The 14,896-nt window shown below is 41.1% G+C and overlaps 1 protein-coding gene across 5 annotated transcripts in view; it reads left to right on the top strand.

Annotated features, from left to right (window-relative positions):
• The first annotated feature begins 6,248 nt into the window (after positions 1–6,248).
• Positions 6,249–14,896, top strand: part of DYNC1I2 (dynein cytoplasmic 1 intermediate chain 2) — a 54,371-nt gene continuing 45,723 nt past the window's right edge. For 4 of the 5 annotated variants that reach the window (XM_059704112.1, XM_059704111.1, XM_059704109.1 and 1 more), the window contains exons 1-3: positions 6,250–6,389; positions 7,327–7,554; positions 13,389–13,506. In XM_059704112.1, the coding sequence (XP_059560095.1) occupies positions 7,408–7,554; positions 13,389–13,506 (265 nt within the window). In that variant the 5' untranslated portion in view covers positions 6,250–6,389; positions 7,327–7,407. Of the gene's footprint in view, positions 6,390–7,326; positions 7,555–13,388; positions 13,507–14,896 lie in introns of all 5 variants that reach the window. The other variant, XM_059704110.1, reaches the window with a different exon arrangement.

Genomic DNA, 14,896 nt, shown 5'->3' with positions numbered 1-14,896 from the left:
GGTTTGTGATTGTTTCTTTTTCTGACAATTAGTAATTGCTGTTTTCTACCCCTACACTTGAAAACACACATGTTGAATATCCAAGGATAACTTTTAAAAAAATGATACAAGATTTTATTCCACCACAAGAAAGTAAATCAATACAAGAAATTCTGGGAGAATGAGAGTATCCCCCTACTACATTTGTGGGGGTATATAGACTCCTTTAATGGGGCACTCATAATTCTCATGACAGCTGATGGGAGTTGCATGTATGTGTCATGAGGTGCACAAGCCTCGCTGTCTCCATCAGAAAAGGATTCCTTTTGTGTTGATCTTCTAGCTGTGTTTTCATTCTCCCTTTTAAAACCATTACACCTAATAGAGTTGTGAGTGCCTTATAGGTAACTTTAAGAAGCCGTCATTATCTCCTCTCTCTTAACCAAAAGTGAGAGCACATTGTACACCATGCTGGGGAGAGGGAACCTGCCTTGAATTTTTGAACCCTCAGCCTATTTTCTGTAATGCTCAGTGGTGAATCACTCTTAAGTACTCCATCATTCACTAGGATATGCACTTCCGGCCAAAGGTTACCAGATTACAAAAGTACCCTTCGCTCAGAAGGGACTCATCATTTACCATCGCCTTATTTTGACACTAAGAGAAAAAATATGTGCATCAAGACAAGTAGAGAAAATAATGGGGGGTGTTGGGGGCGGGGGGGAGGGAAGCTATATTAAGTTAACAATGCAGCAAACACCCCAAAGGGAAAAATACAGACTAGAACAACAGTGAGGATAACAGAAAAGTAACGCTGCTACATTATGAGGACAGATCTGCTGGTCAGCCTTTGAACATTCCTCTGAGTGAGGGAGCTCCTTAGAGAGCTGCCCTTAGGCATGAGAAGAAATGGGAAAGTTAAGATAGCTCCCAAAGTTGGAAGAGAATAGTTGTGTCAACATTTCTAAAAGACAAGATCAAGTACGTTTCCTGAAGGTGAAGTAGAAGTATTCAGAAAAAATTAAAAATACCAGTGCCTTGGAAAGAGCTGTTGACAGGAAAAAGATGAGCAATCTCCACATCTTGGAGGCAAGGTGGTGGAGACCCCATGAATTTAGGCAAACAAAGCAAAATCTTAGAGGACCTCTGATTAACATATAGAAAAAAAATAATAGAGCTATCATATTTAAAAAGAGATGTAAGAAATATGCTCTTTGCCCAGTAAAAAGCTCGCGGGAATGAACTTTTTAGTGCATTTCATTTTGCAAAGTTATAACCAAATGAGTGACATTTACAGAAGAATGCTGAAAGTATAGTTACCAGAAAACTTCATCATAAATGCAGCGACCACTTTCTTTTTTACAGTATAATGTCATCATAGACTTTGTATGATGAGGTGCGTATCACAAGGTTTTCAACAAACTTATTATAAATTCGAGAGTTGACTACTTGGGAAAGACTTAACTGGAGTCCCTTCAATATTTTGAGATCCTGGATCACTGGGTAACAACACATTTTTAACCCTTTCACATTCCTTCCCTTTCCAATTTGGGTGTGTACTACATCTTTCAGATGGTGTGTATGTTTATTTATTTTGAAGTGCCATGTTTTAGTATGTTGCTTCTTCTTAACTTCTTAATTGATATAACATAGATACAGTAAAGAGGACCCTTCTTAAGGGTAGAATTTTTTACAGAATATAAAAATCAGTAAATTTATACCATTCTACAATGTACAATTGTACAATGAATTTTTTGCAGACTATATAAATCTGTGTAACCCCCACCCAGATCAAAATATGGAATATTACCAGTACCCAGACACCATCCTATGTCCCTTTCCAGTCAAGACCCTGTACTGCAATAACAACTCCTCTGTCTTAGATCATTAGATTAGATTTGTCTGCTTTAAAATTTCATGTAAATGAAATCCTGCAGTATGTTCAATATATCACTTCAAAAATTTTTTCATTAAGTTGGCATATTTGAGTTCAGGTGTAATTCTAGATATAAATTTGTTCAACAAATGCAAATTTTTTAATCTATTTGTATCTTCTCTTACAAACCATTCTGAGAAGATTTAAAATGCAGATTCCCCAACCATACCTCCCCTAAAACAATATAACCCTTCAGCACTAATGCTCACTACATCTCCTCCTCAATCCCGCCAATTTAAATAATAGGAATGACATAGTGGTTTGAACTATGTAATATCTGGAGTACTGGCCTCATCTTAATCATTATAGTCTTTCTAATCAATGCTGATAATGGATTTTTTAATGTTAAAAATGAGCCCTAGCTTGGCTCAGTGGATAGGGCGTCAGCCTGCGGACTGAAGGGTCCCAGGTTCGATTCTGGCCAAGGGCACATGCCTGGCTTGCGGGCTCGATCCCCAGTAGGGGGCGTGCAGGAGGCAGCCAATCAGTGATTCTCTCTCATCATTGATGTTTCTATCTCTGTCTCCTTCTCCCTTCCTCTCTGAAATCAATAAAGAAATACATTTTTTAAAAAATGAAACAAAAGCCCAGAAACAAAAAGTTATACGTTTATATATAATATTTTTTAAAATTCAGGCAGGCCACAGGCGAAAGTCTTCCTGTTACTTTAGATCCCAAGACATCTACCCTTCCTCTCTAGAGACATTCATTATTACTGACTTCTAGTGTGTCCTTGAAAAAATAGCATACACATACATATGTTTCTCCTTTTTTGCACAAATGAGTCAATCTGTGCAAATGATTCTATACCTTATTTTTTTCACTTCTAAATTATATTGGAGGTCATTTGCCTTCAGCATATAGAGAACTACTGTGCTGATATTAATGGCTCTATGGCACTGCATTCCAGGGCTGTATCTTTATTCACTTAATCAGATTTTAGGATTTGAAAAATTGGTATGCTTCTCTGTTTAGTCAGTAATTCTTTAACCACATGAGATGGAAATTTCAGGACACAAAGACACAGAAACTAGTTAAAGGGTTTCACATATGCTTTATTCCCTATTAAGCAGATGGAACTTCCAAACAATGTTTAGATCTTTCCTGCACCACTTTCACCTCCCTGTCTCTACCCTGCCTCTTCTCTCCATCTCCCATCCTTCCAACCAAGCTGAATAAATAGGGTCTCAGCAGAAAACAAAATTCGCCCACATAGTTCACATGAAGATATTTTAATGCAAGGGCCAGTTATAGGAGGGCTAGCTGAGGTAAGGCAGCAAATAAGAGTTGACAATGTATTTGGATACTAGCTACAGAGGAGATGCTGAAGAGGCAAAGGGAGAAAATAAAGTTTGCAGAGCCCAGCGAAAGGTACAGCCATGAAAGAGGGGCCACCTGACAGGAGCTATAATCATGGAAGGGTGAAGTTACTGCTGGAGATGTAACATCAAAAGAGAAAAGAGCCCTGGCTGGTTTGGCTCAGTGGATGGAGTATCGGCCTGCGGACTGAGGGGTCCCGGGTTCGATTCCAGTCAAGGGCATGTACCTTGGTTGCGGGCACATCCCCAGTGGGGAGTGTGCAGGAGGCAGCTGATCGATGTTTCTCTCTCATTGATGTTTCTGGCTCTTTATCCCTCTCCCTTCCTCTCCGTGGAAAATCAATGAAGTGTATTTAAAAGAAAAAAAGAAAAGGAACGGAGGAGAAATGCCCCATTTCCCTTTCCACCTGCCTTCTGATAACCTTGCCTAGGCCTTTCCTTGGTCAAACCCAACCCCAAGGAAGTCCTCAGAGAGGCTGAGGTCAATCCCCACAAGCTAGAGCTTGACACAGAAGGGCAGGAAATGAGTCTGAGGGCCAAAGAAAAAGCACCACACACCAGCCTTTCTTCAGACCACTTCAAAAGGTCAATTGTTTAATATGCTAACTGCTTCATACTATCCCCCTACTTAAAAGCTGTCAGTGGCTTCCCATGATCTTCAGGACTAAATCTAAACTGAGATATGTGATGCCGCTGTTATTTATGTCTTCACTCCCCAGTTCTTGTCTTAGCCTACAGCCATTCCGAATGATTTCCAGATTCTCCAGTCGTCTGTGCTCTCACACTTTTGTACATTGGCCATGTTCTTTCCCCTTCTTACTGTAAGGGACCTTTTTGCATCCCCTTCGCATGGTTAACTTCTATTCAACCTCCCAGAACCAAAGACAGCCCTAGAAGCCTGAAAATTTTCTTTTCCAGAGTGTTTCCATTATTTCCCGACTTAATCAGATCGTGATATTTAGTTGAACTGAGTGTCCTGACAGTCTTCCCATCTTGAGAACAGAGATACACATTTTAGCCCTTATACCTACCACCACTCCTGGCGCATAGTGGTTAATCAATCACAATTTTTTCAAATTAATAAATGAAGACTCAATGTTAGGAAAGAAGAAAACAAAAAGGCAGAGCAGGCACACCTTGTTTTATTGCACTTCACAGATGTTGTGATTTTTATAAATTGAAGGCAAGACCTTCCACCAGCAGAAAGATTACAACTTGCTTTATTGTGATAGTCACTTTGTTGCAATGGTCTGGAACCGAACCTGCAATGGTTTTGATATACATGTATAGTTATAAAATAGCTCTTTGGAATTTTAGGTTATGGGGGGAAAGTCTTAAAATTTGGAGAATTTTCTTTCTCAAATTAATTTCTGAGATATTTATCTTGTATATTAGGCCCAGGCCCAAGGGCTTAAATTTGAATCCTAAAGGTTAATCTGAGATTTGACCGTCTAGAATATAAGACATTGCTTTGGTGTTGGCTTTCATTCTTGCCAAATTAAAGCTTTAAATTGTGTAAATAAAATTTTAAGAAATGTGTATCAACCCATAAATTTCTGGAAAATTCATATTCTAATAACTTTTGCTTTCTTTGTATATGAAAAAACCTACAACTGTGGAAACCATTTTTGCTTGGTTTAGATTTCAATAGTATAAAATGCTTTCTTTTAAAAAATTCTTGGAAAGAAAACCACAATGCTACCAACTATACTGCAGCAAAGTACAGGAGAGTTATATGCTATGATGATTAATATTATTTAATATTATTTTATAATTATTATTTTTATAACAGTACTAATTTTATTTGTAGCCCCAAATGAACAGTCAGTCCATGTGTACATGATAAAATTTAAGAGGAAATATAGGAGTTAGAAATTTTTATTATTAATTTTCAGAACTGTAATACTGCAGCTAAGCAAGTGTACATCATAAATACTAGTAAAAACTGAATTAGGTTTACAAGGAGCTTTCTAATTCAAGACAGTTTCTCCCAGTTTTTGACAGAATGGGGTTACAGTACTTTTTCAAAATTTAAATTTTTAAAAAATATTTTTATTGATTTCAGAGAGAGGAAGGAAGAGGGAGATATAGAAACATCAATGATGAGAGAGAATCATTGATTGGCTGCCTTCTATTCGATCCCCAGGAATTGAGCCTGCAACCCAGGCATGTGCCCTCCAGTCCCAGGCCGGCACTCCATCCACTGAGCCAAACTGGCTAGGGCAAAAATTTAAATTTTGTATTATAAATTTTGCCTAAGATCCCACATGAAATCTCTATAAGGCATTTTTTTTTCTTTCTTTCTAAGACTGGTATATATGCCCTAGAAAGTTTCTACACCAAAATGTGCAGTGCAATATATAGGGTGTCCCAAAAATGTAAATACACTTTGAATAATTATAAAGGCAGTGTTTATTAAAATGCATTTCATTTTCAAAATTGAGCTATCATCTGTTAAAGTGTGTATCCCTTTTGTGGGGACACCCTGAATAGATTCACCACTGAAAAAATCCTTCTTAAAATTCAGCCAGTGCTGAGTCCAAGATCTTAAGATACAAGGAGCACTGATCAACAACAGACTGAATACATTAAGCGCTGGAAGCTTCTCATGGGAGTTTTGAAGGAAGAAGGCCTCAAAGTGGGGAACCTCAAGACTAGGAAACACTACATGTCCCAGCATACTTTGCGACGACCATTGACCACAGCTCCCAGAATGCATTGCTCGCCCCAAGCAAGTGTCTCTTGGAGCTGGGGCTTGTAGTTTTCCCGAGTCGTGTCTGTCTGTTGGCCAGGGCGAGGTTGCTTACCCAGTCCGAGAATATTAGCAGTAGTCTTAGTTTTTGGTAAAGCGGAAACACGTCGGGCTCCTGGGCCTTCCTTGTTTCATTCCTTGTCTTCTGCTTGACGCAGGTAAATCACGGAAGGGCTACAAGTCCCCGCAGCCGGGCTCCACCCCTTCTTCCCGGGAGCGACTCCGTTCTGGTGAAGCCATTTGTCCCGAAGCACTCGCCGTAGCAGCCACCGCCCATCCCTCTTTGTGTGCCTGGAGTCGCCGCGGAGCCAGTGGCGGCGACGCTCGGTGTCGTGGCTGGAGGAGAGGGACGTTGTCGGAAGTTGCAGGCGGGCGGATTCTCCCCCTTCCCGCCACCTGACAGGTGGGTGAACCGTCCTCCCCTCAAGGCCCTCCTGCCCGCTAGGTCTCACGTCGGGGCTCGAAGGGCGCCTCGGGAGTGCCTGCTGACATTGCCGCCCGCGGCTGCGGGGCGGGAGGCGGAGGGCCAGCCGCGGTGACTCCGGAAGGCCGCCGGCGAGGCCACGCCCTTGCTTCTGGCCGCTCCGGGGGTGCCTCGGAGGCCCCCGTCCCGCGCCCACCGGTCCGCCCTCCGGTCCCCCCTCCGACGCACCATCCCGGACGCGCCCTGCGGGCCGGGACCCCAGGGGAGAAGGACTCCTTGTCGCCTGGCTCCTGTTGTCAATACAAGTCATTGCTGCGTCTCCCTCCCCTTTGTGTGTGGGAAAGTTCCCGGACGCGGAGACGGCAGCACGAATGCCAGGACATTCTCTTCCTCGGAGTTTTAGGAAAGTGGCCGTGTGCGAGTCGCGGCGGCTCGGGCTCCCGCGGGGATGCGCGGGCCGGGCCGCCAGCTGGGTGTAGTTGAGCGGCTGGACTTTGTTTCCGGGCTTTCACTAAGCGTTCATTTACTGCAACTAAGTATATTCGATCGCAAATGAGGGTGATGCTTGTGTTCTGCTTGTCCAAAATACCACGATGACATTGCACTTCTAGAGTTTACAGGAACGTTGTGAGTGACCACACGTTGTTTTTATCAAATTCCTAGGAATGAATGAAAACTCTGGTAATAGATTTGATCGGTATGGTTTTAAGCTTCTTCATGCCAATCCACGTCCTCTGTTTTAAGAGCCAGGTATTGTGTTAAGTTTGGGCCCGTGAACACTAAAGAGCAGTGTGCTAGCTACTGTGCTTAACGCTGAATAATACTCCTTATGCACGTTTGTTCATAATGTGTTTCGAGTCTTAGTAATGTATATGCTTCCAGTGTTTTAAAATTAGAGTTTACATGTTCTCTTTAGATAGCATTGAACTACACGGCCTCTTGAGACGCTGGTTGAAGACAAATATTTGAAAAGAGTGCTGCTTTTACCAACGTTATAATGACTGTATATGATTACATGCTTCTTCAGGTCACAAACATGTCGGACAAAAGTGAATTAAAGGCAGAGCTGGAACGTAAGAAGCAGCGGTTGGCCCAAATCAGAGAGGAAAAGAAGAGAAAAGAAGAAGAAAGGAAAAAGAAGGAAGTATGTCTGAATTTTGAAAATAAACTTAATATAAAATAATTGGATTTTATTTCAAGTACTTACACCTTTATGTAAAGCTTTCAGAATAGTTTTTTTTTAAATAAGTCCAGCAGTTGTGACTGCAAAATAATGACACTATAGGTGAATCTGACTTTAAAGAAACAGGTCTGACTAACAAAATTCATTGCAGATAGTTGCATGAGTAATAATTATCTAGTCAATGTAGGAATTTGAGATGTACAGTAGTCTCTTCTTATCTGTGGGGTCCATGACCCCCAGTGGATGCCTGAAAGCACGGATAGTACCGGGCATGATACAACTGATCAAAAGTGGTCAATTAAAATATGATTTTTTTTTTACTAAGTAAAAATATTTCACATAGAATGATGCATTTCTAGGGCTTAATTTATAAAAGTTCAATTTACATATTTAGTTTTCTAAGAATATCTATACTAATAAAAGGGTAATATGCTAATTAGACTGGGAGACCTTCCAGGAGACCTTCTGGACGTTCTTCTGGACAAAGCCATGTGGGCGGGGCTGAGGTAGAGGCAGTTAGAGGCCTGGAGGGGAGGGCAGTTGTGGGTGATCAGGCTGGTGGGGGGCGAGGCCGTTGGGTGGAAGCAGCGTGATGGCCAGTGGGGGCAAGCAGACCAGCAGGGGGGGTCAGTTGGAGGTGGTCAGGACCGGGGGCAGGAGGGGGCAGTTTGGAGTGAGCAGGCCAGCAGGGGGGCAGTTGGGGGTGAGCAGGCCAGGGGGGAGGGAAGGAGGGGGTGAGCAGGCCAGCAAGGGGGGGCAAGTTGGAGGTGAGCAGGCTGGAAGGGGGGGCAGTTGGGGGTGATCATGCTGGTGGGGGGGCGGCATTTGGGGACAAGCAGGCCAGCAGTGGGGAGCAGTTGAGGGCAAGCAGGCCGGCAGGCAGAGTGGTTAGGGGCAATCAGGCAGGCAGGTAGGCAAGTGAGCGGTTAGGAGCCAGCAGTCCTGGATTGCGAGAGTGATGTCCGACAGCCGGTTTAGGCCCGATCCCTGTAAACCGGCAGTAGGACGTCCTTCGAGGGGTCCCAGATTGGAGAGGGTGCAGGCCAGGCTGAGGAACACCCCCTCCCCCGTGCATGAATTTCGTGCACTGGGCCACTCGTGTTAGGGGTATCAGCTCATAAAACATGGCATCTATAGTATATCATAACATAGTTTCAATTTTGAACCTATTTACCTGAAAATTTTATTAGCCTGAACTGCTAATAATATGTCAAGATAGTATTAACGACAAAGAGAAATATATAATAGAATATTTAATTGGTTAGGGCAGTGATCGGCAAACTGCGGCTCGCGAGCCACATGCGGCTCTTTGGCCCCTTGAGTGTGGCTCTTCCACAAAATACCGACTTCTACGCATGGGTCACGGAGTTCCAATCGCACTGTACATGCGCGCCCATACGTGGTATTTTATGGAAGAGCCACACTCAAGGGGCCAAAGAGCCGCAGTTTGCCGACCACCGGGTTAGGGGATTTGTTTTTATCTCCTTTATCATGAGTAGTTGTTGAAATATTTTTACTGAGTTATGGGTTTGATAAAGGTGGCCCAAGTACTTATGTCTTCTGATTTTTGGCATCACCATTTAATCATGTACTACAAATATACATTGACGCTGAGCTGGAGATATTTTACTTGCTCCTTTATTGAAATGTACTGTACATTTATCTTGATGAAAGCTCTTTAGATAAATTTGTATATTTTCACCACAGATATGTTTTAAATGGCCAGTGTAAGGTAATTTGTCCTGTGACATTTGTACCAAGTTTTTCAATGTGATAGCCTAAAAAATAGTCCAGACTTACAGGAATCTCTTAGGGGAAAAATAAAAATATTAGTAAAAAAAAATCAGTGGTACGATATATATGTGGCATGCAATGATGCTGTGAAGGCCTATAATTGAAGAATTTTCTAGTGTTCTCTGAACCTTTCTGTGGTACATTATTTTTAGTGAGTTAGAGCTTTTAGTTATTTCATTAAAAACTATCTTGTAGACGCATGAGTCAGACTGGCAGAGCCATTACAAAGTAGTATCTATAACTTTAAGCCTCTTAGTGCTGACAGCAAATTTGGTTTTTTTCTTTTCTAAGGATGGTCATAAGTGGCCTCTAAGGGATATCTGTTACATGATTTATATATTTAATTTAAAAATTTTAAAACATTACAAGTGATAATATTAAACATTGAGCCTACAATATGTTATACGTATATAGGTAAAGTGTCAACTTGATAATATAGCCTATTTTGATGAAATTTTCTGATGAATTTTTAAAGTTAAAATGGCATCATAGAATATTATGACTAACAAAATTCACTGCAGACAATTGTATGAGTAATAGCTATCTAGTCAAAATAGGCATTTGAGGTATACAGTAGCTTTTTCTTCTTCAAGGGATAAGGTTCCAAGACACCCAGTGGATGCCTGGAATTTCAGATAATACCAAACCTTATAAATACTATGTCTTTTCATATACATACGGACCTATGATAAAGTTTAATTTAGAAATTAGGCATAGTAAGAGATTAACAACAATAATACAGTCAGGCACCACTTAATGATGGGAATATGTTCTGAGAAATTTGTCAGTAGGCAATTTCATCCTTGTGCAAATATCATAGTTACTTACACAAACCTAGATGGTATAGCCCAGTGGTCGGCAAACTGCGGTTCGCGAGCCACATGCGGCTCTTTGGCCCCTTGAGTGTGGCTCTTCCACAAAATACCACGTGCGGGCGTGCACTTACAGTGTGATTGAAACTCTGTGGCCCATGTGCAGAAGTCGGTATTTTATGGAAGAGCCACACTCAAGGGGCCAAAGAGCCACATGTGGCTCGTGAGCTGCAGTTTGCCGACCACTGGTATAGCCTAGTACCCACCTTGGCTGTATGGTACAGCCTATTACTCCTAGGCCACAAGCATGTTACTGTACAAAACAAAACAACATCAAGTCTGCATAGTACATACGTGTAAATACATGGTAAACAGATATATGAGGGCTCCTGCCAGGGTAACAGGCATGCTGTTTTACCGTAAACTCGTTTTTTATAAATAGAAATAGTACACTCTAAAATAATGATAAAAAATATAGTAAATACTTAAACCATTAACATAGTCATTTATTATTATTATCAAGTGTCATGTAGTATACATAATTATATGTGCTGTACTTTCATCTGACTGAAAGCACAGTGGGTTTGTTTACACCAGCATCAGCACAAACACGTGCTTAATGCATTCCACTATGACATCCCTAGGAGGTAGCAATTTTTCAGCTCCATTATAATCTTACGGGACCACCATTGTATATCTGGGTTATTGTTGACTGAAACAATGCAGCCCATAACTGATAAAATAGAGCAATTATAATAATATACTGTAATAAAAGTTATGTGAATGTGTTCTCTCAACAAACTAGCACAGATTTCTTTTTCCTTTTTTACAATTTCACAAATAAAATATTCATTCTTATCATAGAATAGATCTTAGCAACCTCAGCATACAATTGTTTTTCTTTATTAAGTCAAGAACTTTCACCTTTTCACTTAAAGGATGCATTTTATGGCTTCTATTTGGCATATCTGAAATGCCAGTGTCATTAATGTGGTTTGGGACATTATTATTATTTTGTTGTTGTTAATCCTCATCCGAGGATATTTTTTTCCATTGATTTTTAGAGAGAGTGAAAGGGAGGGGGAGAGACAGCGCGAGAGAAACATTGATGTGAGAGAGAAATATCAGTTGGTTGCCCCCTGCATGTGCCCCCAACCAGGGCTGAGGATTGAGCTTGCAACTGAGGGACATGCCTTACACCTGAATTGAACCTGGGACCCTTTAGTGCACAGGCTGATGCTCTAGCCACTGAGCCAAACCGACCAGGGCTGGTTAGGGACATCTATATATATAAAAGCCTAAGTAACCATTACGACCGAACAACCGGAATGACCAGTGGCTTTGATGCGCACTGACCACCCGGAGCAGACGCTCAATGCAGGAGCTGCCCCCTGGTGGTCAGTGCACTCCCACAGTGGGAGCGCCACTCAGCTGACACATCCGTCCTGGTGACAGTGCAACTCACCAGCCCGGCAGCAGCCACTCACTCCCTCAGTACTCCTGCAGTTCCAGTCTCCAGGACCAGCTCCACCGCTATGATCCCGACAGCGCCGCTGGCCTCCTGGAAGTTGGCCTCGGGCACCGCGGCCGCTTCCCTTCCCTAGATGCTCCGCAAGGAAGAAACAACATAAAAGTGGCCGCCAGGTAGCTCCCGACAACCAGTGTGAACATCCACAGGACGGATCTGGATCCCAGGCCGGAAAGGGCGTCCCACCACCAGCTCAGAGGGCCGATCGCATCCCGGCCCACCCCTCCATCCCCCTTGGGACCCCACCTGTGCACGAATTTATGCACTGGGCCTCTAGTTATTAAATAAAATAAGGGTTTCTTGAACACAAGCATTTCAACACCATGATAGTCGATCTGATCACCAAGACTGTTACTAAGTGACTTACAAGCGATTAGCATGTACACTGGAAAAAAGGGATGATTCACATCCCAGCCTGAAAGGACAGCTTCAGAGCAAAATTTTATCATGCTATTCAGAATGGCATGCAATGTAAAATGTACGAATTATTCATTTCTAGAATTTTCCATTTAATATTTTCAGACCAAGGTTAACCACAGGTAACTGAGAGCATGGAAAGTAAAACCATGGATAAGGGGACAATACTGTATATATAGAACTTTCCCCAGAAGGCTTAAATTTCACTTGAAATGTTTTGGATGATCTGAGAGTATTGAGGTTTCTCTAGTTTAACTGGAAGATTTTGCTGAAATTATAAATGTCTAAAATAAAAGTTGACAAGAACTTAATTTAAAAAATGTTTTGAACTATGCAAAAGTGAATTTTATCAAACCCAGCCATATTTTTATGATGAACTAGAGGCCTGGTGCACAGGATTCGTGCACTGGTGGGGGGCGTGGCCTGCGGGGATTGGCCTGCTGTGGGAGCACCACTCATCCCACTTAGCCAAGCGGCTACAGCGGGAGCAGCCACTCATCCTGGTCAGCCAAGCAGCTGTGGACCCATCCTCTGAGCGGCTGCTCCTGCTGTGGGAGCACCGCTCATCCGGGTCAGCCCAGCGGCACTCCCATTGTGGGAGCACATTGACCACCATGGGGGGCAGCTCCTGTGTTGAGCATCTGCCCCTGGGTGGTCAATGCATGTCATAGCAACTGGTCGACTGGTCGTTCTGCCTTTTGATCGCTGGGCTTTTATTATATAGGATAATAGCTATAGTTAAAAAAAATTTGTAAAGCATTTTTACAGATGCATTTTTTACAAACATCCTTACATAAAGTTGCATAAATACAATGACTACTTCATACAGAAGTTTGAGGTACCCTACTGTTTTCAACAAATCAAATTGTCTGTTTAGTTAAAATTAGTTACCTTTTAAAGAACTCCATCTTTTTTTTTTTTTCATAGCGTTGTGATATTTATGTCTAAGCTTTTGTGCCTCTGGGGGAGAGTTTCACAATTCCTAACTGTGGATAACAATTTAATATTGTAGATAATTAGAAGTTGACTGTACTTTTAGAATTTACCTATTAGGAAAATTTTTGTGGGAGCTCTTTGATTATATAAAAAAGTGAATCTAGTTAGTACATATCATTTGGAGATTACTTACTAGAACTCTGTTGAGAATGATTTTCACTTAATTAGTATAATGTCTATTCAAAATACATTTTTTGCAAATGTTGTGTACCATATGTAAACTTAAGTTTTTAACTTAAAAATTTTAGACTGATCAGAAGAAGGAAGCAGTTGCTCCTGTGCAAGAAGAATCAGATCTTGAGAAAAAAAGAAGAGAAGCTGAAGCATTGCTTCAAAGCATGGGGCTAACTCCAGAATCCCCCATTGGTAAGGATAAGAATATATCCATTTATGAGAGACATATATTCCATTCAGCTCAGATGTACTTGAGATGAGTGCGTTGACAATATATTTTGCATATTTTTCTTATTCGTGTATCTTAAGAATTATTGATCTTATCTTTTATTTTGAATTGTCTTTTTTCAGATGTGCTAATACATGGTTCTTTTGTTTGTTCAAGAGAGCTGCAAGGTTAATTATGTTTATTAACATACATGAACCACCACTTAACTTTCCTTGTTAAATCAGTAATTTATTTCAACAAATATTTGTTGATCAAGTTTTCTGTGCCATACTGTATTAACCTTAAAGATGACTGTGATTCCTGATTTTAATTCTACATTCTTTGCTGTAGGTTAGACAGAGGTGTAGATAATCAATCAAAATTCTAAAGGTATATTAGTATTCACAAGTATAGGAGTGGAAGGAGAAGCTTATAGCCTTCTGCTCTCAATGGTAATAAGGAAAATAATATTGGTACATTCTTTTGACTTAGTCTCATTCTTTTTCTGTGTTACTCATTTTTATAGCAGTGCTAGACCAAAAGGCTGAAATAGAAGAGGTACTGAGGATAATCTATAGTTACATATTAGAAAGCATTAGTGCCTAAAATAATTTTGAGCTGGGTGCTTTTACATGATATTTTAGTTTGACATGGTCATTGTCCTTTAGGGACCTAAAATTTCAGGGTTAGCTTGTGGGCTCATTTCATCTAGTCCAGGGAACAAATACCAGAGATAGTAACTGCTGTATACCTGTTGCAAAACTACAACAAAATAGTCCTTAGAGCTGATATTTCTAAAAGGTTTGAAGATGAAAAAGCTGGTTTCTCTCATGGTCTGCTTCATTGTTATTTCCTTCAGCTCATTTGCCTTTTCCTTATTATAGAGTGTGAAGATTGAAATACGTTAATGTTTAATAAACTTATGTTGCATATTATGGTTTTAAAAGTAAATAAATCAGAACAGTCTTTTCTTGTTTAAAAAATACCAAGTTGCTTGTTAGCTGCTTAGTCTTTGAATAATCATTTTTTTTCTGAGCCTTTGGCTTTTGTTTAGATGTTAATATTCCAGGTTTGGAGCACTTGTGTCCACAAGGGAGCATAATTGTAACAAGGGCTGTTTTTGAATAGTAAGAATCCTGGAAGAAATTCTTACAACCTTAGATTACCTTAGAGTTGTAGTCACCTGAGGTGTTGACTGGGACAAGAGGATTTGCTTTCAAGGATTTTTTTAAAAATATATTTTATTGATTTTTTACAGAGAGGAAGGGAGAGGGATAGAGAGTTAGGAACATTGATGAGAGAGAAACATCAATCAGCTGCCTCTTGCACACCCCCTACTGGGGATGTGCCCGCAACCAAGGTACATGCCGTTGG

The sequence above is a fragment of the Myotis daubentonii genome, chromosome 7 (assembly GCF_963259705.1).
Source record: "Myotis daubentonii chromosome 7, mMyoDau2.1, whole genome shotgun sequence".
Classification (NCBI taxonomy): Eukaryota; Metazoa; Chordata; class Mammalia; order Chiroptera; family Vespertilionidae; genus Myotis; species Myotis daubentonii.
The sequence above is the reverse complement of the archived record's forward strand: the minus strand, read 5'-3'. Positions and strand labels throughout refer to the sequence as shown.